The sequence below is a fragment of the Camarhynchus parvulus genome, chromosome 7, assembly GCF_901933205.1.
Source record: "Camarhynchus parvulus chromosome 7, STF_HiC, whole genome shotgun sequence".
Taxonomy (NCBI): domain Eukaryota; kingdom Metazoa; phylum Chordata; class Aves; order Passeriformes; family Thraupidae; genus Camarhynchus; species Camarhynchus parvulus.
The window spans coordinates 29,973,745-30,000,417 of NC_044577.1; the positions used below are offsets into that span (position 1 = coordinate 29,973,745).

The window sequence follows — 26,673 nt, forward strand, 5'->3', positions numbered from 1 at the left end:
TACATATTTTCAGAATGACATTTTAAGCAAAACCACATAAAGATAGCATTATTCTGATTTATTTTTCTGAGGTTTATGATTGGTAAATCTGACCCTGTTCTTATGAGACATCTCACAAAAAGAAAAAGATATTTTCTCAGAAATCATTTCATTTTAGTTCTACTTTAGATTACTGATTCTCTGATCAGTATAAATATCCAGATCCTCTGTCCAGTACAGAGGAATATTACAAACTGAAATTTAATTAAAGTATTTCTCGAATCTGTTCAATTTTGCAAATGCTTCTCCTTTCTACTACAACTTACATAGTTTGCCACATTCCATAATGCTGCCTGGCAAATAACCTATGTATTTATTACCACTAATTCTGTTGCCATGCTCTCATTATTAACAAATTAAGGTGGTTAATTATTAAAACATACGAAGCATGTTCCAATTACTTTTTCTCACCTGCCTCCACTTCCTTAATGCAAAACATTCCAACCAGAAACATTTTTTACTTTCCAATCATCTTGATGAATGATATAAAGCAATAGGGTATATTCTCTAGACAATCAGCTTACAGCCTCTCTGCATGAACAAGCTGGATGTGCAAGGAGGCCCTGGGATCATGCCTGGGGGCATTAATGAGCTTATTAGAACACTGTAACAAGGATTATCTGAATTTCTTATGCAGAACTGAAGATTTAATCAGTCTCTTGCCTTCAACTACCAACACAGGTCAGCTTAAAATCACTGCTGTTCTAAAACCACAATTTTTTTCCTTTTTATATTGACATTGGTTATGATGACTATGGATGGTTAATGTTCATTAAAAATGGTAAAACTTCTGGAAAAAATATTATACGTGAAACATGGCATCTTGTTTAATTATTATGAATTCAATGCAGAACAGCTGACCTTGGCAGTAATTTTCATACTGAAATGAAAACATCACTTTTCATGAGTCCATCACATCACATTTGGATGCTAAGCTTTTGCTTTTGCCCACAGTTTTCATTGATATTGCACTTTAAAAAAACTGTCTTTCACCTTTAACGTTCCCTCCCACACAGCAGTAGCCATAAAGATGGTTATCCTGAAAATCACTGAGTGCATATTTAGATGAAGGTGTGATTCTTTCAACAACTGTACCATGTGCTTATTGCAGGTCAGCCTGGAAAAACATGTTTTTAATAAAAAATAAACAAACAAATAGAGCTCTCCTAAAAGCTGTAATAGGAACACACTACTATGGCGCAGAAATACGTGACACAACTTCTTTTAAAGCTTCCAGTTTTGTTTTTACCTCAGTCTGTCTGGAGTCCATACATTTTTAATGACTGTGCTTACCAGTTGCTGTCCGTGAACACCCCAGGCTGCATACTGTAAAACTGAATCCTCTACTTCTGGAGGGTTTAACTCCCAAACTTCCCTTGAAAAAAGGGAAACATTTTTACTTGAACACACTGGCATCACCTTATGCATAGAGCCACTGACAACAACACAGTATGGAAAAAACAATGTGACCTACCTTGTGTGGATGTTATAAATCACATATGAAGCTGTATAAGAATAATGAAAAACCTGTTAAAAAAAAACAAAAAACAAAACGTAAGGATTACAAGACAATATACAGGGATTAAATACAGACTACCATAAAGGCAGTCAGACTCTTCAACCCCTGTAAACACTGACACCTTTATTACTGAAAGAAGGTTTTACTGAATTAATTATAACCAATAGACCTGAACCAGGTTTTGAAAGGAAGGACACACATACTCACCTGTTAATTTAACCAGCCACTGTAACAGTACAACTGCACATAAAAGGTCCAAATTAGAAAAATCTGCATTCCCATTTTAAAAAACCCCAACAATAAAAACAACCTCCCCCCCCCCCAAAAAAAACCCCAAACCAAAAACCCCACATGCGAATATACATTAGGGAAAAAAACCATTTTTTTTCCTTCATCAAACTGTATCAAATGATTGCACAGGCATCACAGTCATTCTGCTTGAAGTGCAGACCAATACAGGCTCATATGGTATTTTTCTGACCACTTGCTATGAACAGCCTGAAGGACTTCCCAGGTATGGCTCACAGAACAGAAAATCTGTCTACTTAGTAGGGCTCTGTTTGCTGTGGCTTTCATTAAATAAGTTTTGGTCTGATTTTGGCTGACTTTCTTTGCTTTTCAGGAAAAGTTTGTTGAAGTTTTTCTGATATTTTGGGTAAAAGAAAGAGGGACCAAACTTTCTAATTCAACAGCAAGTTACCAGTGACTTCTGGATTCAAAACCTGTAGTATTGTCTGAGCAGAACAGAAGAGCACTTACAGTGTGTAATGTGATGGACCACCACACCACAGAGCTCAAACCAAAGCAAACAATTACACATTCTCTCTAGTCAAACATTAGTCTATACACCCACAGTGAATAACAGACATTTTACTCTCTTCCAGGATTGAGTGATTGGTTTTCACCTAGCTCATTATTTGCCTCCATGTCTTGTATCATGAAAGTATCATAATTCCATAGTATTAGTTTTAATATGATTTGAAATTGCTACATGGTCTTGGAATATGAAATATATTTGCCACTAATTATTAGTGAACTAAGCAAAAATCTTTCTAATGGAAACTTCTGTTAGAAAAAAAATGTTAGATTACATCCTCTAGACCGACTGCAGCTTCATGTCTACAGTAACAGCATCTCTGCTTGGCACATGGAGGATTTCTTTCTGGACAGGCTAATCCCAGTTATACGGGGACAGCCACAGCTGTAAAGCCAAAACCTTCACTTGGCTGCATGTGTTGGGAGCTCTTCAGGGTACATTTTCTGCTCTGGGAACCTTTCAGTGTCTCCTTCAAAGAGAACAGGCAAAGAGGGATCCTACATGGACAGAGCCACTGGAATTTGTCACCATGGAACACGAGAGGGTTTCAGAGGTTGTTATTTTGCCTAGAGACCAGTCAATAACAGAGCCATCCAAAACATCCTTCCACTGACTGCCTTCTCATTATTAGTTCCCTGCCAACACATGCCAAGAATTTAGCATGCCCCACATCTTTGCTGGCTGATGCAGCAAGGATCCCACAAAGGTTTCTAAGATTAGTAACCCTACTTTGCGCAACAGCTGAGTACCCATTCTAGAAAATTTCCCTTTCAGACAAAAATAATTTCCATTTTCCAAGTCTATTGTGTTGAACATCAGAACTGTTGCTCCAGTAAGAATCATACATATATTAATAAGCATGCCCCAAACATTTTTATATTTTATATTACAGCTTAAGAGAAACTGTTTTGTCTTTCAAGGTAGCAGCCTCTTCTGAAAAGTAGAGACAAATGGTTAAATCATGGTGGTTTCTGCACAGGGGGTGCACTGCCAGAGATTTCCCAGAGGGGCACTCACCAGCAGCCAGTTACAAAGAAGAGAAGTGGGTCTCTTGCCCTTGTAGGAAAAGGGAAAATTGTATCAAAGATAATGTGTGGAGGGTTGATAAATATTTTGAATAGGAATATTTTAAAAGTAAATTATTAGACAGAATATATTTCAACAAGAAATGCTAAACTAATAAGTCATTCTGGCAGCTTAAACAGAAAATATACTGTAACAACAAGAACAACACTTCATATATCATGTGGAAACTCCACTCCTGCCTTGTGTAACATTTCTGTCTAAACATTTATGCAGAAACATTAATATCTGTTGAAAAAAGTGGAAAGAGCTCCACTTCTAGTGGAGACAAACACTACAGTGAGGTCACTTTCAGACAGGATGCTGACATTTTTTCTCAATTTACTCATATTAGTTCTTAACAGAAACACCATGTATAAATTACAAGTACCAAGCTTCCTAATTCATCCTGCTTGCAAGAGCCACACACTGAAACACTGTCAACATTAAATCAACAAAAAGGATGCATTAAATATTTCTTTTCCTAGTCTGGCTCTCATAGAAAGTGCTTAGGAAGCTCTTGTAGTTTTGTACAAAGGCTCAACCTGTTTGGTTTCCTCTTGCACAAAGCTGGGACACAGCCCTTCCTTAACACCATCACACATCTGGCACCACTGGGAGGAGCAGCAGGAACCCTCTCAATACCAGGATCAAACCTCCCAGACAGCCACCAGTTGTGTCCTCTGTGGAAGAGGCTTGGGAATTACGCCCTGCAACTCCTGAATTGTAGGATGTGCACTAAGCAGGAAAAACCAACAACCCAGTAATTTATTCCAACCCCTCTCCCAGTGTATTTACGGTGAAGGCTGGTTACTGTGTGCAAGTCAAGCCCAAAGTGCAACCACATTCATACCAAAATGTTTTCAGACATTTCTTATACTCCACACCTTCTAACTGAGGTCCTATCAAAAGACTGAATGAAGACTAGTATTTAAACATGGATATTGAATTGCTCCAACTGACCAAAATAAGAGATGTGTAACTGAGGAAAAGATTTGGTTGTAGTGAAAAATACCCATCCTCTACATACAGAGAGAATCAGTTAATGACTATAGACACACAAAACATCTGAAAGAAAAAAAGCAATGTAGGATAGAAAAGCCTTTTAAAATATTAAATGAATTACAGCAATTTCTGCAGTGTCATATCAGCTGAGGAAAACAAAAAGAGGAAAATGGTCTGGTATAATTTATTAAAATAATTATAGATGTTAAGGTTGGGTACTGTAAGGAGCCTAAACTTCAGATGTGGCATGTACGCTTGCTAGGGTTCAGGCCTTTCTGGCAAGTAAATAACTTGCCTGCTTCTATTATGATAAGCTGGTAAATATTCCCTGCAATGTTAAGAACTGTGAAAATGGCTTTTTAGATCAGACAGACAGTATACCTCCCCCTCAGTACAATTTATTTAATTTTTCTTTTGCCATAGAATGCAGTCAGTAACAACCATTGCATATTAAATATTTCTTCTGAATTCATTCTTTTAAAGTGATGACAAGCTTTCATCTGGTGCTGCTCAACTGAAAAAGTTAGATGCATTTGTGTATGAAAAAAATGAAATTACAGAACTCCATTACAAAGGACCTAAAAGAAAAAGGTGCCAAAAGTATTTCAAGACAAATTGCTCCAGTCAAAATGTATTGAAATAACAATCTATTACTCAGCTAACAGCCAACAATAAAAAACACACTTATCAATCATGATCTGAACTTTTAGATGACACATTTAGATGAAGGTGTGATTCTTTCAACAACTGAGTTCTGGAGTTTCATGTGTCCTTTATTCTCTACCTTTCAAGGAATTATTTTTTCTTTCTGTGGTTCTAAAAGTGAAATAATTCCATGGAACTCAGTGCAATGCCCAACAAGATGCAAGAAAACTGCCTTACACACTGCCAAACACACTCCACTAATTCTGCAAAACGTTCCAGAAAAGATCCAGTTCACTGTCCTCGGGTAATTTGGAAAACATTTCTCAGCAGAATAGTGTTTTTGCTAAAAAGCTGCCAAGAAAAGCTCAGTAGCAGTATTTTTATGGTGTGATGAGAGCTCTCAGCTCCAGGGAAATGGAAGAGAGATGATGACATTAGAACCTCACAGTGCTATAATCCCAAAATGCTTGGGCATGCCAAACACCTTGATGCATCCTTTATCCATTTCCCGTATTATAAACCAATTACATTCTTTCATGTGTTATTTATTTAGAGCAGTAATGATGCCTTCTTGCTGGCACAGCTTTTTGCAAGGTAGTGGAGTGTCTGTCTTGTATTTTTGTTTTCACCCAAACAGACACCTGCAATCTGAACTCCTCACTGCAGCTCTCAGTGCTGCTACACTCTGTAAATTCCCCTTTCAGGTTCCAATAAGACATCTTACAGTGCATTAAAGCACTCAGTCTGTGCAAGAGCTATAAAAGCTGAGAGGATATGAAATACATATTGAAAATTTCAGCACCTGCAGTAATACTTTCAGTTATTCCAAAGCTTAACAGCCAAATGGTGTCCATGTCTTGCACACAACAAAGATATCCATCTATTTGTATTGAACATAGCAAATAGAACACACTATTTAAAAGCCATGCCCTTCCCATTAGTGAAAAAAAAAAAGCAGCAGAGACTCATTAAATAACTGAAATTGCAGTGTTTGCCATCATTCCCATCCCACTTATCTCCAAACACATACCCTGATTTGAAAAGAAAGGCAGTTTCTCAGATAAGGTTCAAAACCATGCAGGTCTTTCTGATTCACCAGTGAGATATCAGATCTTTTATGGGTTAATTTACACTTCTGATCCCATGAAAAATAAAATCTAGCATTTTATGAGACTAGTAATGTGAATGAAAAATGACTATATTCTTGTTCTATGAGTTGAAGAATTTAATCAGTTTTGGATACAAAATAATCAACCTTAGCTGGGTAAAGTTTAAACTCCTGCAATATATGGATGCCTCCCAAACAGTATTACTCATAAAAAAAAAGAAAGATCAAAAAACTGCTTTTATTGCTTCACAGGCACAAGTTAATTATTAGGAAGTTCAAAGCTATGAGAACCTGACCTGGAAAAGGTTTTCTGTGCCTGAAACCTTTTCTATATTTTCCAGCTACATCAGTTGGCCTAATAAAAGATATTACCTCTTCCCACAAATCTTGTCTTGTTTATCCCTTCAGGCCACCACATCTGTAACAACAATGTTAGGGAAAAACAAATACTCCTAAGCCCAGCTGAAAAAAAGGGACTGCCTCAAACTAAAAGTGATCCCTCAAAATGAATAACCTGCATTACAGTGCATGTCACAAAATGCTTGTGAACCCAGAAATCAGGGGGCAGGACACAGTGAAGCAGGGAGGTAAACAGGAATACAGCTTGCCAAGGACACTCACTTCTCCATTCACCTGTGGCCCTTCTCACTTTTGGAGATCTTTCATAATACATCAGTAAAATGGTCTGGCACATTTCCAAACTGCCCCAGTGGGTGCCAGCCACAGGAGCTGCTGGCTGTTGTGCACGGTGTAAAAAACAGCACCATGACTGGGATTCTGCCTTTATCCTCTTTTCTACAGTTGAATTAAGCATTTGAAGAATTGCTGAAAAATCTACTTATGCTGAAAACTGAACCATAAAGCCTTTGCCACGGCAAAGTGGTTAGAAAGCCAAGCAAAAATAACTCATCATTCATCTGTCATTCATGCAATGAAGTACCAACACACAATGACAAACAGAATCTCATTCAAAAACCCAAATCTTTAAGAAACCTCCACTAAAGGCTCAAAAATACAATTTAGAAAAAGAAGTGTAAACATATATTGCTTCCTATTTTGCCTTTAGGATACAAGTATCTTGGAAGAAAAATGGAATATCCAGAACATGCCATGAGCTACAAATATTGAGCAAGATGCAGAGTGGAGAGAATATGAGGGGACATAATGAGGCACAGGATGGTTATAGAGATCTTTTGAAGGGATTACTGATATAAATATGGTGTGCTTGTGGCCAGAAAAAATAACTGTATTATGTATTTTAAGTAAGTTAACATATATTCAAGTTCACCCTCTGTCAAAAAACACAGCCTATATAAATTATACTAAATTATACAAATTCTATGTCTATTATTTATGTAAATTATGAAAAGAATTATTGAAATTATTTTTCCTGTAGTTAGTGATATTTTACTATCAATTTTGCTTAGAGAACAGTGGTGTAATTCAGATTTCCAGCAATGAAAATGGAGAAAAGGCTTTCAGCAGGTCTTTAATGTCATGCACAAGCTCCTTATTCTGGTACACATCTGGAGAGCACAAGATTATTTGTGGCCAAACTTCCTCCATTGTGGAAAGACTGCTGAAAGCAAATGAGTTACAGTGGGAGGGGACACTCTGCTTGATTCCATCAGGATTCCAAGCAGCAACTTCTTGCTCTCCAGAAAACCAGATTAACATTCACACAACCAGCTCCTATTCCTCATCTCCTTTTTATGAGCTTTAAGACACGTGACCTTGCTGGGACTGCAGTGCAAAGAGAATGGGATCAGTATCTAATGTGCTGATCACAAAACAATAAAGAAGATACATTCCTTTCTTATCTTTGTATTGCAAGATGTTCAGCACCCCGTTAGTAAAACCTATGAGGGAGTTAATAAGATTAAATTAGGAGCAGCATGACTACTGCCAAAGGCAAAGCACAGCTGCTGGATGAAACTTCCATCCATTTTGCAATTTATGTGCTAAATAAATTAATAATGTTAATGGTATCAATAACATTATGGTGAAATCCAAATTTCTCTAAAATTCTGTTATCATTCACCTCAAATGTTCCCCCTTTACCTTTCCAGTCTGACTCCATGTGTTCTCCAGCTTAGAAACTGTTGCTAAATGGGATTGAACATGGCATGGCCATGGTTGGGTTTCAAGTAACTGGCTCTTTGGGTGTGTAAGAGGTGAGGAGACAGCTCTGCAGCACTGAAGTCTGAGCCACAGAGGGACATGAAACCACTGGGTAACACCTGTGCTATTAGTGAAGAGTTTGAAAAACCACACTCCATACCAATCAATGATGGCCTCTGCATATTCATTAAAATATTGATTAAAGACTGGAATTCTGCTGATTTCATGCCATGGCAACAAACACAGTGAGAGCTCAGACTGTGCATTGATACTAAAGCTCAGCTCACTTTGGGATACACACCAGAAATGCTTCACACCATGCACCAGTGAAGTGGCATCTTTTGTGCTTGGAGCTCTAGTATTTAACTGCTATTTTCCTGGTGTTAGATTCAGTAAGTTAAGCCAGATGAGTTAATGACTGATTTCATATTGGTTATATCTGGGATAGAGAGAGCAATGGGGACTTCTCATTTTAAATAGTGTGACACAACATGTTCTTCAACTGGTTTCAAAGCAAACTCTTAGCACAATCACCTGAAGAGTCTGTAATATTGAGATGATGAACTGCCACACATCTGTAAATCCTATTATTTCTACCCAATTCTGGAAGCAAAAACAAAATAGAGGTAAATTTTGCCACTACTGATGTCTAAATCTTTATATAGTCTTGTGCAATTTTGGCCCTTTTGGTGAAATATCTGGTTTCTGAAAACTCTGTATATAATTGCAGAGTTACTTCAAAATAGAGCTTGATGCATGTGAGCACTGAAGTTATATGACAAGGTTGTAACTTTGAAAAGCATCATATTTATTTGTTTCAATCAGCATTGATTATTTCTCATGATTGATAAGAACCACTGCATATCATTGGTGGGAATTTATGGTTAACATTAATTCTTTGGGGTATGAAATATTGCCAGCCATAACAACTATATGCTGCCAAACCAAAATAAATATGAAGGCAAGACATTCTGAGACACGTAATTTATCTGTAAGAAAAAAGGCTGTCAAGGAAGCCTAAACAAAAATGCACCTCTAGAAAATCTGTTAGAGCCTCAACTGTTCACACAGAATTTTTCAGCAAGATTAATTATCTCAAGAAAAAGACATCCACTGCAGAATGTAAATTAAATCACAATCAATTAAACTCAGTTCATATAACCAAGAGTAATGTGATACAAACCACAGTTCAGAATAAATGCAGAAACTTCTTTTTCTTCTCCTACATCAACAGCTGATAGACCATCATTTGGATATGCAACTCAATCAGTTTTGAATATATAATAACTTCAGATGAGTGAATTATTCAAGAAAGAATGCTCTGCATTGCCACTTCTCAAAGCCTCACATATCACTGTCATTTGAAATTCTATTAGTTACACTACCACGTAAAATATGTTTCTTGAGTCTCGTATGAGATGACTTATGACAAAAATGTATATGGGTTTTTTTCTGGCTTATTCACCTGCAGCATTAAAAACCAGGAATGACTGCACTGAAATCATTGTTACATGACAGTGAAACTGGTAAATCTCAAGCCTCAAGCATAATACATGCATTTTTATTTTTGTATTGATACACAGGTATGTGTCCATCCCTTTCAAGCTTATGCTCATACTCATATTCAGTGTGATCAAAATTTGGACTTTATAAGTATTTGAGGATTTACAGAATCTTCCCTTTTCCTGAACTGATTTGCTGACAGCTTTAGAGTGTGCATGTGCATTTTGATCTGGACAAGCGTAAGGGGAAACAAAAAATATAAATTCTGACAGCACAACCAGAACTTAATCTCCATGGAAATATGAGACTGGTGAGGGTGCTTGCCTCTGGTCAATGCAGCTGAGAATCCAAACCTGTCTTAGAAAAATATTCATTTAAATGCTTTAATATGCCTGACACTTTAGTCAGTCTTATCTCTTTACAAGGTCCTATGGATTACTTATATCTCACACAAAAGGCATCATCTACAGGGAATTTGGATTGAGTGTCTCCACACATACTGAAAATTGTTAACGGAAAACAAAATTTTTAAAACACCGATTCTTAAAGGCAAAGCTTCATCAAGTGTTCTCAGAGTGTTCTGAGATGGCTTAATTACTCTTTGAGATACTGTGGAAGAAAGAAACAAGTCAAGGCCTGGTTTTATTTTTAGTTTTTCCCTGGTGAGTCACAAATTGTATTTATTCAAACAGATTGTTAAACAGAAAATTTCCAGATGCAGAAAAAAACACTACCTTGTTTTGAAGAGACACACTTCTACATGTTGTGATATTTACAAAAATATGCATAAACTGATTCATGTGAAATATAATGCAAAAAACAAAAAGTTAAAAAAACATTGAGAAAATATTTTCTAAATTAACATTTTATATAAATGAAATGTCCAGGTTCTGAGCACAAAACTAAACAGAACTGAAGGTGTCCTGAAATGATGAGAATACAAAAGGAAATCAAAGCACGTGATGAGTCAATTTTGAAGTAAAGACTATAGTCTCAATATCTCTTTTTCTTCTCCAGACAATCTGAGTCACTCGGGCAGCACTTAGGAAGCAGATACCGGATGCTCATCTGCTGTTTGCTTACAAATTGCATGAGGAGATGAAAAGACCCCGTGGAGCTGGAGAAAGGAGAAGCAATGAGATAAATGGCCTATGGGTCTGAAGAAATGGAAAGGGGAAATGGAAAAGAAAACTGGGCTGAGGGAAGCAGATGGCTAAACCAGCAAGCATGCAAGATGAAAGAAGGAAGACAAAAAGACAGGGCTAAAAATATCAGGATGGGAAAAAAGAGACATAATAGGAAGAAAGAACAAATCCAGAACAAAACAGAGCTGAGACCCTTAAAGGGCTGGAACTGAAGAGGCTCAGATGAAAGGAGAACAGGCAGCAGGGAGGGAAGGCAGCAAGCAGACCCACAGTGTGTGAGCATGGTGGCTGGAACACAGGCTCAGGGAACTGAGGAATGCATCCAGGCAGAATACACTGGCACCTAGAGCCTTTCTCTTCTGGAGGATTAAAGACATGAATTAAAAGCTTTTTTCTAAGCAATCTGACAGTTCAGTACCTGTACATGACCTACCTGCCTTTCACTGCCTTGATTACTATCAACAAAAATTGCTTAGTGTGGATATGACACATGGAACAGCAGGAAGGCACTGGGTGTTTCTTGTGTCAAGTCATCCTCTCTCCTAATCTCCCACTGTGACATCAAGACACCTTTAATGGTAGCTCTGGCTGTTGGAGAGTCCAGGGAATCTTTGTATGCTACTGGCAGGGTTTTTTAATAGCAATAAATTCCTTATTTAGTCTTTTATAGAGTTTTCATGATAAAATGATTGTTTGTTTCTCTTTTGGTATTTATCTGCCTGTAGGTTGAGCTGTGAACAGCTTTCACAACTACTTTTGAAATCCATGTGCTTAAAGTGCTCCTGCACTGCAATCAACTTTTATGATACCAGGCAACCAACATGGCCAGGACTCTATCCCTCCAAGACATTCTCTAGAAACTGTTTTTTAAACTCTTCAAATAATCTGAACACCGCAATTTAGATTTCTCCCCTTCTTACATCAGTCCTGCACTGCTGTGTGAGCTCCAGTATCTTCATGTTTTAAATACAGCATGAAAAGAAAATCTTTTCCATAGGAGTAAGTTCAACAAGTATCACTACAACTAAATTTTGTCTTTAAACTTCCTTTTTGGTCATGCCCTATTCATCTCCCACACCTCCATGATTTCTTTGGCGCTGCTGGCCCTGCTAGCAAGCTTACACTGTTCCCCTTCTGTTCCACTACCCTGTTACAAAACTGAGCAAAATATCACCTCCAGGTGCAGTTCCCAACAATGGAGCTCACAGCCAGTTATCCTCTCCAGCACTTCCCATTAGCAAGCCATGATGCTGCTTGCAGCCAACTAGGTCTATCTTCACTAATTTTCTCTTATTGTGCCACATTTCTGTACTGGTCTCTGTTGTGGCCATTTTATGATATTACAGTCCCTTTGATGGTGCTATCATGAAGTAGACTCCTGTAGCAAGTAAAAGACCTCTTCATGATGAAGTGATTAAAAGGTCATGATAAGAGAGCTATTCATTTAGTACAAGGGAGTACTTCGTGGTGATCTCAAAGAAGCTGTAACAAAGTGATGAATACCTCACACCAAACTCATCTCTCCAGGACTCATCTAATCTGGTGCTATATTTGCAGATAATAAATAGAATTATAAAGGCTAAATTTGTGCAGGTGGTTGACTGCCTTCACTGGAACATTAATTTATTGCCTAAGACCCCACGCTAAACCTTTCATGCTCAAATACCCAAAAAGACTTGTCCTTACTTAAAAAGAACACAAAAATTGGATAATAAAGGGGCACATCTTAATATTTCTCTAAAAATTGGACTCAAGCATTTGATCTGTTAGGTCTGTCACACTATCTGTGCTCCTCATAGCCTGAGATGGAAGCTTGGTTTAAAGAGTGATGTGCAACAAAGACAGCTTAAAACATTTCTCTGGGACAGTTACATAAAGGTCTAGTCTTTTCCACCTACTTCAAGGTATTTCAACTCTATGTCTGTATTTTAAAAGACCTTTCTTTCATTCTATCTGTACCAAAGTAACTGCTAACTCTCATTTACAGAAACCCACTTATCCAACACTCCTTTCAGCACTGTTGAGAAATGCCAACACCAGCAGATTTATCTGCTTTCCCAACTGTCCTGTTGGCCTAGTCAGAGGCAGTTAGACAACTTTTTTTTGTGATCAAGGAGCCAGGAATGGGGCCAATGTGAGAAAGATGGGATGGTTTCCTCGTGCATAATGCAGGTGGGAGATACGCCTGCCATGCAGTGCATGAAAAAAGAACTGTGAGACAGGAGGGTTAAAATATTTGAAAAACACACAGCCTGTTTTTATCTTTGGACATTTGCCCTGGAATAAAGTTTTCCACCACTGGATTAACGAATTACTTCTTAAGAGTCAAACAGAGCCAACCGTCCCCATTGATATCCACTTGCATGGCGGATTCAATTATGCTGTACAGTGGTGTTTCAAGTGAATGAAAACTCTGCCTTAGCATTTTTGAAGCAATGACCTGGGTCAGGCTGACCATTTCCCTTCAGGCTAAGTAATTTTATGTTAATAGAAAGGCACAGGGGCAGCCTGTGCACGTACTTGTTTAATGAGAAGCAGCAATTCCAGATTCCAGTGATGAAGGAGTTAGCTTGATACTTCACTGCCTTATTTCTGTTTTGTAGGGGGAAGTGACTCATAAAGTGGAGGTGGTTGGGGGGGTTCTTTCCATTTAATCTTTTTTGAGAATCTATGTTCATCTTTCTAATTTGTAGAATGCTCTTACAAAACATTTGTTCTATTTTAAAAATAATTAACTACTACTTTTGTTCTTGATGTTGAATATTTCCAAGAGAACTATTTTGTGCTCTGATTGTACATAATAGCTTGTCACAGAACATATCAACCACTTGTTGAATTGCATCAGATATTAGTTATTATTTAAGAACGGCAAATCCATTCCAACTTCACTACATCTAGTTAAGGACTTGGCCAGATTTGTTATTTTAACACCACTGTGTGGGCTACAAGTCAATTTTCAAAACCTCTTGACAGACAACTTGCACATTTTCTCAGCTTCTATAGTGATCAAAAAAAATCTGTGAGAAAGCTAATGATTTCACAGAAATAAAAAAAATGTTAGATAAACAAACCAGATCTTTCTATGATTTATTACACAGGGCATTCACTTTGCAATGGTTTTTCTGGTCAGTGGGCCTAATTTCCAATATATTTGTAATTGTACCTACTGAGTTGAACATGATAGTGAATGGGACCTTCAGAGGGAAGTTTTTATTTTGATAAAGTCTGTTCCAGTGAATAAAACTATTTTTTTACAAAAGCTCAGCCTATGAACTGTGTGCAAGGGAAATACACTCGACAGAAGGAATACTCTATTAGGAAAATCTAGGTATTGATAAAAGCAGATTACTGCCTAATCATGTTGACCACTCCCACGTTTGATATGGATGTATCTGAAAAGAGGTGGCTAGAAGAATACATCTATGATGAAAATCTTTTTATTGATCTCTGTAAACTTTGTTTAGTTCATTAATGTGTGATTTGTGTCCAGGAACAACTAAGTAGTCACTTGAAATATGCACTGCTATTAATTTGACACATGTGCTCTCAGTATCTCTCATATATATATATATATATATATATAAAAGCAAAGATCAAACTGCAGATTTTCAGTTATTTGCACTATGAAACCCTACAGAGTTCTTTGCTCATGGAGATGAACTAAGCAGTGAACAGCCCATGAGTGTAGGCTATAAACTCAACAGATTATTCTAGGCTGTAGCTTTCTTGCAGGAACAACAAAAACACCAAGGTTGACTTGTGGCCATATTTGACAAAATTTTAGTGCTTTCTCTGCAAAAACACGTGGGGAATAGAATCCTAAGCTTTCTAAAGATGGATGCATTTAGGTGTCAGATGAAGTCAATAAGATACTGATAAGTCAATGAGATGCAGAGCTCCGGCACAATTCTAAAAAACCATCTCTGGTGCTGCATCTTTAGGCACTCAAATACCTCCATAAATGTGACACATAAAACCACAGAAATTGTTACCACTCCCCTTTCCATGTGTTCAAAAGCCATTCTAATCAAAACAATGAAATTCAAGAGATTTTATATGAAATACCTGATATAAAGTGCTTATATTCTTCTCACATACTCGAGTGGAGCAAATTCCATAATATAACACTTATTTGATATTTAATTCATCTTCTTTGTAATTCAGTGTGCAGAATTAAATGATTAAACCTAAAATGATTATGTACATAATGAGTAAAAACAGATCAATTATTTTTTAATTTAAGGAAGTGGGAGTTATAAAATTGTTTAAGCTCCTTTAATATGAGGCACTACCTAGTCAAATTCACATTTGTGTTCTTTTAAAAATAATATTGACTCGAATCAAATTGAGTTGCTTAGATTTTTAACTAAGCAGTGTCTATTTGATTATAATCCACTGGCCAGATTCTCAGTTGCTGTAATGATTTCTCATCTCTGTTCACTACTGCACTATGTCCACTTTGAACATCTAAATCCCCTTTTAAAATATTTTTGTCTTTTGTTTTTTTGGTTTTTGTTTTCTCAAAAAATATGGTTTATTTGTCATAAGAGGTGTACAACAGGTCACATTTTCAAGAGGGAGAACAGCCCTTTGAGCTGTATACTGACCATCAAGTTCCCTGAAAGCTCCTCTTCCCTTACAGAGAACTATCACCAATTTAGCAAATTCATTACAGAAAACTATCACCAATTTAGCAAATTCAGATTTCCTTTGCCAATAATGGTGCTGTAGTTTGAATAACTCCTACTCAACACCCTTTAATTAAATTGTACTTGTAAGAACTATAAATTCAGTAAGGAAGCTGAGATTAAAAAAAAAGTACAGAATCATGTATGTCGATCCAGGATTCTTCCAAGGATAAGAACCCTGTCTTAGATTATGCCCGCAGCAAAGCTTTGTAGATGTTGAGGAGGGACAGGATTTACAGCAAATCCACCCTCTCAGGGGGTGCAAGTGCTGTGTGTACTGGGTTATGTGCCCAAGACTGAGTGGTGTAACTGGTTCAACACTTGCTCAAGATCTGGATCTTCCCTGATTCAATTCAGTAACAAAAAAAATCATGGTGCTCAGTGGTACAAAGCATAGATATCCTCACAAGCACAAAGAGCCAATTCAGCCACCTATTTCACACATATAGACTGCAGATCTCCATTAAACAAATCAATGTTTGATAAGGGTCTGTGAAGTGACCTTAACTATGCACCACTCCTATTCCAGCTAATATTAAATGAACACAGACATGTATGGATTACAGGCAAATGCTTTGGGAATGACATTAAATGTGACCCTACAGTCAGTACTTGTTAAAAAGCTGATCATTCTTTTCTCTTTTTCAGTATTAAGAATGATCATCAGTAAGAGCAATGCACCCCACAAGCACAGCACTACCAAGGTAATACAGGACATACCCAGACCTCTGTAGCCTGCAACTGGTTTATAGGTGGGTGCAAGTTATATGATTAATTGCATATTCATTTAGTGGGTTAGGAATTTATAAGGGTCCATTAAGAACTTATTAGATATCACTTCTTTTTCCTCATACCTTTTTTATTCCTTTTTTTATCCCAATTAGGTCAGTAGTACCTGACATCTAAGGCACATGTAACTAAATGCTACTGAGCTCTTTCTCTTAGCAGACACTTCTCTATCAGTACTTCAGAAGCAAAGTTAATCAGGCAGCTAATGATCTGCTTCGCTCGAAGAAATTTTAACTTCCTCATCATCCATTCCCATTACTAACTGATGGAGCTTCCCACAGAAGACTGCTCTCTACATCAGCTCTGGTGGAGCTGATCCAACTGGACTCAAACCTGGGATCCTACCACTACTTCTATCCAGGAGAACTTGCATTTTCCATTATTGGCAAGCAGGCCCTTTTAATGCTCCACTTGCATTTCTGGCACAGCTCCTGGCCAAATGAATCTCCACTAGTCCATCATGTAACACTGACATTCCCTGGCCTTCCCTGCAGCTGATCTTGATGCCTCAGGTTTTACCTTTTTACTTTTTTCAGATTCTGTGCTACTTTGGTGTGTAGGTCTGAGTTTAATATAAGAGGACAGTGAGCTCTCTTCAGAGAGCAGGGAGACAAAATAATTCCTTCTGTAGCCAGAGACCAAGGACAAATGATCTGGATCTCAGGATAAACATAAACAACAAGAGCATAAACAACGTGGACTGAAGAGAGAAAAAAGAAGGATGGGACTTCATGGGCTGGAGCTCTGGTTGGACAATTAGCTCCAATATGTGAGTGGACCAGAACTTATAAAAATGTCAGATCTTGTGACCAAGCCCTCCTTTGCTTCCATCTTGGAGCCATCCAGCAGAGCCACAGCTGTGGCTCTGGTACCGCCACAGTGTGGCCTTGCAAGGCTCTTTAATGAATATCCTCTTTATTTCCCCTAAATCCATTCAGCCCCTGCTCCAGCTGCTTAAGGCTCCTGGCTGAATGGATCTCCCCTAGCCCATCATTAGCTGCAGCATGCAACACTGAAATTCCCTGGCCTTCCCTGCAGCTGATGTGAGCACAGAACTCCTGGAGCAATCCTGGGCTGGTGACTGCAGCTCTGCAGCACAGAGATGAGATAGAGACACTGCAATGCTTTGTACAGCAAGGTTATCTGCTCTGTTCCATGCTGATAATAGCACATTTAATTCTCTAACAACCTTCTCGAGGGTATTTATCACACAGCAAAGAGGTGCATTATATTCCAGAAACACACTGTAGGAAATAAAGTGGTTTGGGAGTAGACTGCTCTGTGCACAACGTCTTAGCAGCAAGCTACAAGTTCACTTGAACTTTTTAACTCTGACAAATTATTCCATTTCTAATGAAATGAGCATGCAATTAATTCTGAATATTCAATTGCTGTGTTTAAACTGTCAAAACACCATTTTTTGAAAAAAAAAAAAATCCCAAAACCTGAAACTTGACATTCCTGAGTGGACTTCTGATGTGCAACTTTATTTTAAAAATCTTCGAGTACTAAAAAATTAGAGCCAGCTAAAACCAAGTTATAACTCTATATTATTTCAATATAGCAAATTATGTATGTTATTTTTCAGTAGGAGGAACACCAAAAATTAATAACTTTCATTACAGAATATTAGCTTTAAATTAAGTTTTCCACTTAGGTCTGAAGGCAAACAGTGCCCTCTTCATGATCTTCTAAATTACTTCTGTGGGCAATATTTTTACTCCTCTACTTACCTGATTTTACCAATCATGTGGTTTTCTTCCACAGTGTTAGATTTGGCTTAATTTGTAATTCTTTAACATGCTAATGCAAAAGAGCTCAGTGTAATAAAGCAAGAGGAGTTTTTCCACCTTGCCTGATAATGCAGAAGAGCTTATCAACATTCTGGTCATACTTAATGCAACCTAAACAGGTTTTGCAATCAATAGGAAAAGGGAATTTGTTAAGTCTCAAAGATGTGCATAAATAGACTTTCTCTGTTATTGGATTATCCCCTACACTGAAACAGACTGAGCAGGGGACTGCAATACTAAGCAGTGTGGGATTTAGCACACAAAATATCAATGCCTGATGGAAAAATGGGAGAAAAATCTGACTGAGAACCAGCCTCACCTCAGGACAGAATGAGCTGCCACTAAAGTACAGAGAAGAAATGGGTTTAATCAGGTTACAAAAGCATCCAAATATAAAAATTCTACACACTTCCTAAAAAAATTATTTTGGCTTTCAACTATTTTATGGCTTGCAAATGTTTCTCTTCATTCCAACCAAAATCTCTCTGGCTACAAATTAATCTATCTAATCCTAATCTCCTAGCATAAAATCATACTAAAAAGAATCATCTCACTGTACACAGGAATCTACTGCACACTTGAAGACTTCTATCCCCAGCCTCCCCCTGCTGATGCTAAGGAAACCCAGTTCTTTCTTGACCTAAATATTCTTTCCAAGGCTTCACTATGTCCTACAAAAACCACATGATTAAACACTGAAGTGTGAAACTTTTTTTTTTCCCCAAAGCATAGGACATTACTTTTGTGTTTAGTGTGTTCCCTGACCCATATCCCCATATATTTTTATACAATACTACTGACTATACACTGCCTATAACATATCTGATTACTAGATTTATTCCCTAGGAAGCGTAAGATCTTGCAATTGCATCCATTGAATTGAAACCTGCATGTACAAATCACTTCTCCCAATTTTTTCATTTAGCTTTCAATTCTAATTTTGTTCCTGAGGCTGCTGGTAACCCACTTTGATATCATCTGGTAATTTAAATAGGTGTATTCCCTTTTCTGTTATCTGAATTATCAAAATGCTGAATATTACTGGCCAGAGCCCTGTGAGATATAAATCCATCTTTTTTGACAGTGAACCATTTATTTGCCAGCATTCACTCCAAGCACAGAACTGCAATCTGCTTTAATTATGATGGTCCCATTCAGACCACATTTCCTCATCTGCCCCTGGTGATACCACCATGGCCACTCACTCCTTATCTACTCACCAGCTTTTCTGTACAATTGCAGAGAAATTAAACTGATTTGTTATGATTGGAACTTTACAGATGGATCTTGGCAGTTACCTCCTTTTTGTTAAATTCTAGGTATTTTCAAGCAATTTAACTCCTCTCAAAAAAATCAATCTTACTCCATTTCTCCACCAAAATTCCCATAGAAATCCTATTTTCATTCTTCTGGGGGAAAACCACTCTGTCCTTTCCAGTTTTATGGACCATGTCAATCTCCCATATGTCTTCAGAGATTAAAAATCGTGACAATTACTTTACCTCAGCTACTTCCCTGCAGCAATTTTTATCAGGGCCAGGAGGGCAATTCTAATATTTTATTAAACTCTCATAAACTAAGCATTTGTCAGGTCAACCAGGTCACAGCTAACCTTACTTTTGAATGCTGGGGCAGAAGAGACAACATTTTAACCTTTACTGCTCTAAGTGATTCCTGCTCTCACCAACAGACAGATTGACTCTTCCCTTGTTTTTCCTTTCCTTTTTGTTGAAGCACTTTCAAAGGACTCTTTACCTTCACTCAGACACACCAGGAGGACAACCCAAGTGCCTGGTCCTGCATCCCCTATGGCCATGCCCTAACTACTGACAGAAACACAGATCAACAGCACCTCCCTTGTTGTTGTTTTTCCTTCCTCATGCTTTCAGTGAGTGCTGTGGGAGGGATGGCCACAGTGCCAGCAGGGGAAGGGAGATGCTCTCCTGATCCCCCAGCCCATCTGCAGTGCAATTCCTACTCAGCTTTCACACCTCTGCCTGTGGTGTTTGATTTTCTCTACTTGCTCTCATTATTCTCTTCCTGTACAAAGTTCAGCATAAGGCATCTGTTTCTTTATTTTTTTGATTCATACATTTTCTCCAGACTTTCAGGCAGGCCCAGGCAAGAACAAACAAAGGAGATGATGAATGAAAACAGGCAGAAGTCTGATTTCTAGCTACTGCTTAAGAAAAAAATAAATTTAAAAAAAATATATATATACAGGGAAAAAATAACAAGGAGGAATAAGAATCAGCTATTGCTCTGCAACTACAAATGCCTCATGCAGCTTAAAGCAACTGTGCTGGCTGTTCTGTGGCTCAGCTAAACACCTGTGCATCAAGATTCACATGGACATTACTGAAGTTAACTGCACCATGAGGTCATTTTTATTAATTTAAATTGGAATCCTATGTGAAAGCAGCATGCCTTTCTCAGAATCATTTTAGGAGCCAGATGTAACAGAACCTGGGTTTGTGAAGTGGATCATTGGCACTGCAACCCAATACTGCAGCCTTGAGAGAAAAACAATCACTGATAGAAACTCAATTATTGACTCCTAGAGGTGTCCTTTTAGCATTAAAATTCCTCACACACCAAAAAGAAAAAAAAAATAGTTTTGACACAGGTGCTAAATTGCTCTGCTATCACACATAAAATATATCTGATTTCCCCAGCAGCTGAACCCTTGGCTCTGCTGGGCATCCTCAGACCACCCCTCACTGCCCCTGCCATGCCCTGTCCCAGCAGCCACAGCTGCCCTGCCCAATGCTGCTCCAGAGGCACCACCCTGGGGCCAAGGGGGGCTCTCTCCCCAACCCTGGGGCCAAGGGGGGCTCTATCCCCCACCCTGGGGCCAAGGAGGGCTCTCTCCCCCACCCTGGGGCCAAGGAGGGCTCTATCCCCCACCCTGGGGCCAAGGGGGGCTTTATCCCCCACCCTGGGGCCAAGGAGGGCTCTCTCCCCAACCCTGGGGTTAAAGGAGGTTCTCTCCTCCCCTCCTCCATCAAACACCCTCTCCCTGCCCACTGAGATTGACTAAATCCTTTGCCAGTCCTTGCTTGGCAGAGAAGAAATCAGTTTGCTCTCGAAGAGGTATTTTTTGGCATGGTGAATAACACAGTGTTGTATCTCACTGTTAATCAAGCATGCAACATTAATATGTCCGTGCTTTGTGGAGCTCTGACCCTCACAGCTCTGGTTTTGAAGGTTTTTTCCAAATGTGGCAAATAAAAGGAGGAAAAAAACCTCACAGACCTTTTTGGATAGAGATATTCTGTCTTGTATAAAATGTAATGAAGTCAAATTTAAATACATCTAACCTTGGGGTTATACAGTCTGAGTTCTTCTAAATGTGCTGTGCTCTGATAATACCTGACATTTAGAGAAGCATATCCCACAGTTATGCAATAAAGTTGATAATTTTCCAGAATTAAATCCACTCCAAGTGTGAATTCTGTAGAAAGAGCTGAAAGGAAAGTCTAGAACATAATCTAATAGCAGAATAAAGTGTATGAATTTGCCCATATTTCTTTTTTTTTTTTTAATTTACACTGAGACAAGAAAAAATCTACATCTGATTTGAAATTTAAAAAGCCTTCACCCTTCAAATGCAAAGTAGAGCCAAGCAAGTACATTGGCTACTTATTCTTCATTATGAGGGACAACCTCATTTTAAACACATGTAAATATTTTACAGAGGTGTAGAAGTTGCTTTATAGAATATTTGCCTGCAGCTACAGCTTGCTGGTAACTTTTGAAACACTACTTTACATGCTTAGGAGTGGCAGACCTTGAACCATTGGTATTTTCATTGACCTTTTTTTCTGTACAGGGGCCTTCCAGCAAAAGGCATGGAATTTGCTTCCCCTGATTATTGAGGAAAAGCAGTTCAGCCAATTCTGAGAACAAACCTGGGAAACTGCAGCAGCAGCAGCAGAGGAGGAGAACAGCAGCAAGAGACTCCCCAAAGCACCAGCAGCAGCTCTGGCTCCCTGGGTTACCTCAATCCTGCTAAAAGCCTGCCAGCCCGTGGCTCTGAGCCTCACAAAATGAGATGCCAAATTTGCCTGGGTGGAGTGAGAAACTCATCCATTCTTTTTCTACAAAGGACAAAAGGAGCTGTGTTTATCAACCCCTTCTGAAGGAAAGAGTAATGTGGAGAGAGGAGAGCTCCCCACACACGTGTGTGCATTCACTCATCACACGTCCTGCAGCCTTCACTGGGTGCAATCTGCTTGATTCCTTTTTAAAAGCTTCCATTGCATTTTGGGCACAAAATTATCTGGTCATAATGATATAAAAAGTTATAAAAGAGGAAAAAAAAACTAGGAAAACTGAACATGTATATTTAGTGTTCTATCTTCTAAAAGTGATTAGCAAACACAGAGAAATTTGAATTGAAGCTTTAATCATTGATGACACCACACTCATTAAACCAGCCATTCTATCAGTCTCTGCAAATTCCCACTATCCTAGCAAATCAAAGAGGAAGATGTGGAAGGAATTGCCATGGGTACTCACAGTCATACAGGACATACCTCATTCTGCAGAAGATGAAAGGAATTTGCAAAAACACAAATGTCATTCAATGTTTTAAAGCATTACCATGATAAAAGTGCCTAAGATGATTCTTTGCCTTTGTTATGAAATGAAATATCTCAAATGTAATAATGAATGCCTGTAAGAAGGGAATAACACACTTTTACTACAAATCTATTGTCAGGCATGGCCTGACTCTTTCCCTGAAGCAGGAATGGGGAAAAGCAGCAGTATATGTTAAATTAAAATACTTTAATTTTTTTCTCTTTTTACTACTACTACAAAATTATTGTGCTTTCACGCATTCACTTTTACTCTTAAAATTTTCCAGAATGTGTAAAGAAAACAAAAATTTTAAAATCACTCATTTTGTATTAAAAAATTATCTGCCTATATTGAGAAGATTTTTTAAAAGCATTGCTATACTTTTGTAATTCTGTATTCCCCTTTTCAAATGCTTGTTTGATATACCTCTTGCACTGGTTTGTGATTACTATGACACACAGTGTGAGATTCTGGCACTGCTTCATTATTTTAAATAAATCAGAAGATGAGTGAAGCATGTAGAAATTAAGCTATATTCATAATATGTTCTCATCCCATTCTAAGTAAGGGCTGGGTAACTAAAACCACTCCCTCCTAAAAAGTGAGTATAAAATGCCACTATTCAGATGTGCTACCAGTCTTTATTTAATCTATGACAAAAGACAATGCAAACTATTAAACTCTGAAGGATTAGCACTAGAAATTTTCATGTTGCATGTTCAACCAACATTTTCTGTATTCCATTTAGCCTGTTACAAGTTCAGGTTATGGCAGCCTTGTTCATATTTAATAGTCTCTTAATGAACTACTAATGCTGCTTATTTAGCTGGCATTACCACAGAACAAACACACTCCTCAACATATACAGAATGGGGAGGAAGAAGCCCTGGCCATCTCCAGGACGTATTTTCCCTCCCAAGTGCTTTCTTCATGAGTTGCAATGTTTTGTGGTTTGTTTTTTTTTTTACAGAGCTTTGCCTTACTGAATTCATGAAAGCCACTTGCAATGATTTTAGTTAGAGTGTGAGTGTAATCTAAGGATTAGAGGTAATGATAAGCTGTACAAACTGATTATTTGTGATCTCAAGACATACTACTAAGGGCATAGAAAACAGTTCTTCACAGGCAATGAATAGAATTGGAAAAAATTGTCCACTTCCCGGTATTTTTGAAGATTAACTAGAGCTCGGAAATGAGAGTTTCTGTACCAGTTATGAATACAGAGAACAGTATTACATTTTTCTATTTTGAAGGCCCAAAGTGACCGATTTTAATCTCTATTCTGAGCTTTTGCCAATCTCATGCTAATAACAGATATTATTCCATGACTGACACATCATGCCCATAATTTCTGTATGATTTGGAGCAACACTTTAAAAAAACCATCAAGTCACAGTCAGAATCTAGAACCTGCCCATCTTCATTCCATAGCCAGAGTTACAGCATCAGTGAATCCTGTCCTGTGTAGGTAATCCTTAAATGAGAATATATGTTCATATCTGTTTCGAAAAATCATCCCAGGAACTTCCTTCCTCTGAGTTCAAATCCTTTCCTCCTGATCTGATTAACCTCTACTAATATATAAACACATTGTGCTAATTGTGAGAGAGTGAGCAGGACTTAAAAAAACCTAAATTATGCCCATTTTTAATCCCTCATTAACACCCTTTTTGGTAACACTCAAATGATATTACCAGCTGAGGAGGAAAATTGCACTTGTGAATGTCTTTATAATTTTACATTTCCAGAATGAAAGAATTTCTTCATTGGGCTATCTGACACATAATGATCTCTGTTGGAGGGGTGCAAGAATTTTAATTCTTCTTTCTTCACTCACTGAAAGAAAGCCCAAAAAAGGGGGATAAGAAGCACTTTCTCCCTGCCCTAAACCCCTGCCCCAGCATCTGTACCTATATTTATCCTGAAAAACACTCTTAGCTCACTAAAATTTGCTTGCTTGATTTCAGATTAAACAACTGAGGATCACTGTTTTTTCTTACATTTCTAATTATTATTTTCCCTGTTTTTAATTTAATTCACATTACAAGAATTTTGTGAGACATGACTGCACTCACTAACTATGGGTTGGTTAACATTTCCAGTATCTTTGAGTAGGTCTGCCTTTCCATCTTATTTATTTAACCTAATTTTACTCTGATTCTCATACTATTGGTTTCAGAAGAATTTCTTCAGAACTACAAGGCTGTTTTAGAAAACAGAGTCAAGACTGCCAGCTAAAGAAGAGATAAAAATTAATATCACCATTTTGAAGCAGAAAGTCAGCGTGGTAAAATAGCATCCTCTAAATATATTAAAATTTCCTGTCAAACTTATATAGGTTTCTTGGGCTAATAACTAAATTTGAAATCTGAATTAAATTTATTTTTGTGATTTAGAGCATCTAGTAGTACCCTTGTAATCTATATGCACCAGTGTGGAGGAAAATATTGAAACTGAATTACACATCTTTGCTGTGTCAGGGGATACAGCAACAGTTTGCTAATTGCAAAATTGCCATCTTTTATTGTAAGGAAAGCAAAGAAATTACAGGATCACCAAATCACCGAGGCTGAAAAAGACCTGCAGGGTTACCAAGTGCAGCGATTGACCCGGGACTGCCATGCCCATGAGGAGAGGCCAATTGCCCCCTGCCCTGGCACTGCCAGCCCTGCAGGAAGGGCCATGACCCACCTGCCAGGGACTGATGCTGTCAGCAAGAACAGACCTCTGCCACAGGCATCCTAAGCAGGATGATTCCCTGCTTAAGATATTAAAAAGGCTACTTAAAGAGAAAAGTCAGCATCCCTGGGAATCTCCCAACAACTTGTGCATGACCTTTTGCAGGAGAAAAGTCAAATCTTCCTGTTCAGAGCACCAAGTGCAGGACACACCTCAGGCTCAGGCACTGCCTGCAGAGCTGCACACTCCATTACAGCTCATTCTGAAAGCGTATTTTTCCAAAACTCCTAATAAATAGTTTTCACAGAAATACTGACAAAGCCATAATTATAGCGGCAATTGCAGGTGATTCTATAATAAACCATATTTCTTCCCCGTGAAGATATTAATTTACATTTTTGAAATGTTCATTGCTAAGCCTAAGATTGGGTTTCTGAATTGTGTTCAGAGGCAATTTATACAGGAGAAAAAATACACTCTATCCTAAATGTACTGAACACTAATTTAAAATGATCTATTTGCCATAATATACATTCAACCCCCTACTGAAAAGTTCAGAAGCTTCTCCTCCTTCACATACAGCTCCATCAGGCTATTCTTATGCTCTGGGAGCCCTGGCACACATTTCAGATGAATTGTGAGGCTTATTTCAATTTTCCAGCAAAAAGCTATGGGTTAGATACATGGGTTATAGTGCAGATATGCCAGTAAGCCCAAATCTCCCATGGTGTGGATTCAAAAGCATCATCATGAGGGCAGTTTAATTTAACAGAATATCAAGCAGTGCTAATGCTCAGCTACATATGATTATTTCCAGAAATTCTTAACTTTGTAGGAAAACTAGTATCCATTTACAAGCACCTGCCTATGGAGCTCAATAGTACCCTGAAAATCAAAACCATTTTCTTCCGTCCCTCTTATACCTTTTAGTGTTAGAAATTGAGCCCCACTCTCTTTTTTTGGTGCATCGCAGTACTTTTTTGAGGAAAAGAAAAAAGAAAAAGAAAAATCATACAGGACGGTGCTGGGTATAAGATACAATCCCATCTCACCACATCTACAGCTCTAACTGTGTGGGGTTCTACCCCTAAGTTTGAGAACTTTACTGACAAAAAATTCTATGGAAAACCAAGGCACTTAAAAGTGGGTTTGTTTACTTGGAGTGTTTCTTAATTA

General features: G+C 38.0%; 1 protein-coding gene across 1 annotated transcript in view; it reads right to left on the reverse strand.

Moving 5' to 3' along the window:
• DPP10 (dipeptidyl peptidase like 10) overlaps positions 1 to 26,673 on the reverse strand; it is a 242,103-nt gene that overhangs the window by 60,145 nt on the left and 155,285 nt on the right. The window contains exons 6-7 of the mRNA XM_030951855.1: positions 1,514 to 1,566; positions 1,333 to 1,414 (exon numbers count right to left, since the gene is read on the reverse strand). Coding sequence (XP_030807715.1) covers positions 1,333 to 1,414; positions 1,514 to 1,566 — 135 coding nt within the window. The remainder of the gene's footprint in view (positions 1 to 1,332; positions 1,415 to 1,513; positions 1,567 to 26,673) is intronic.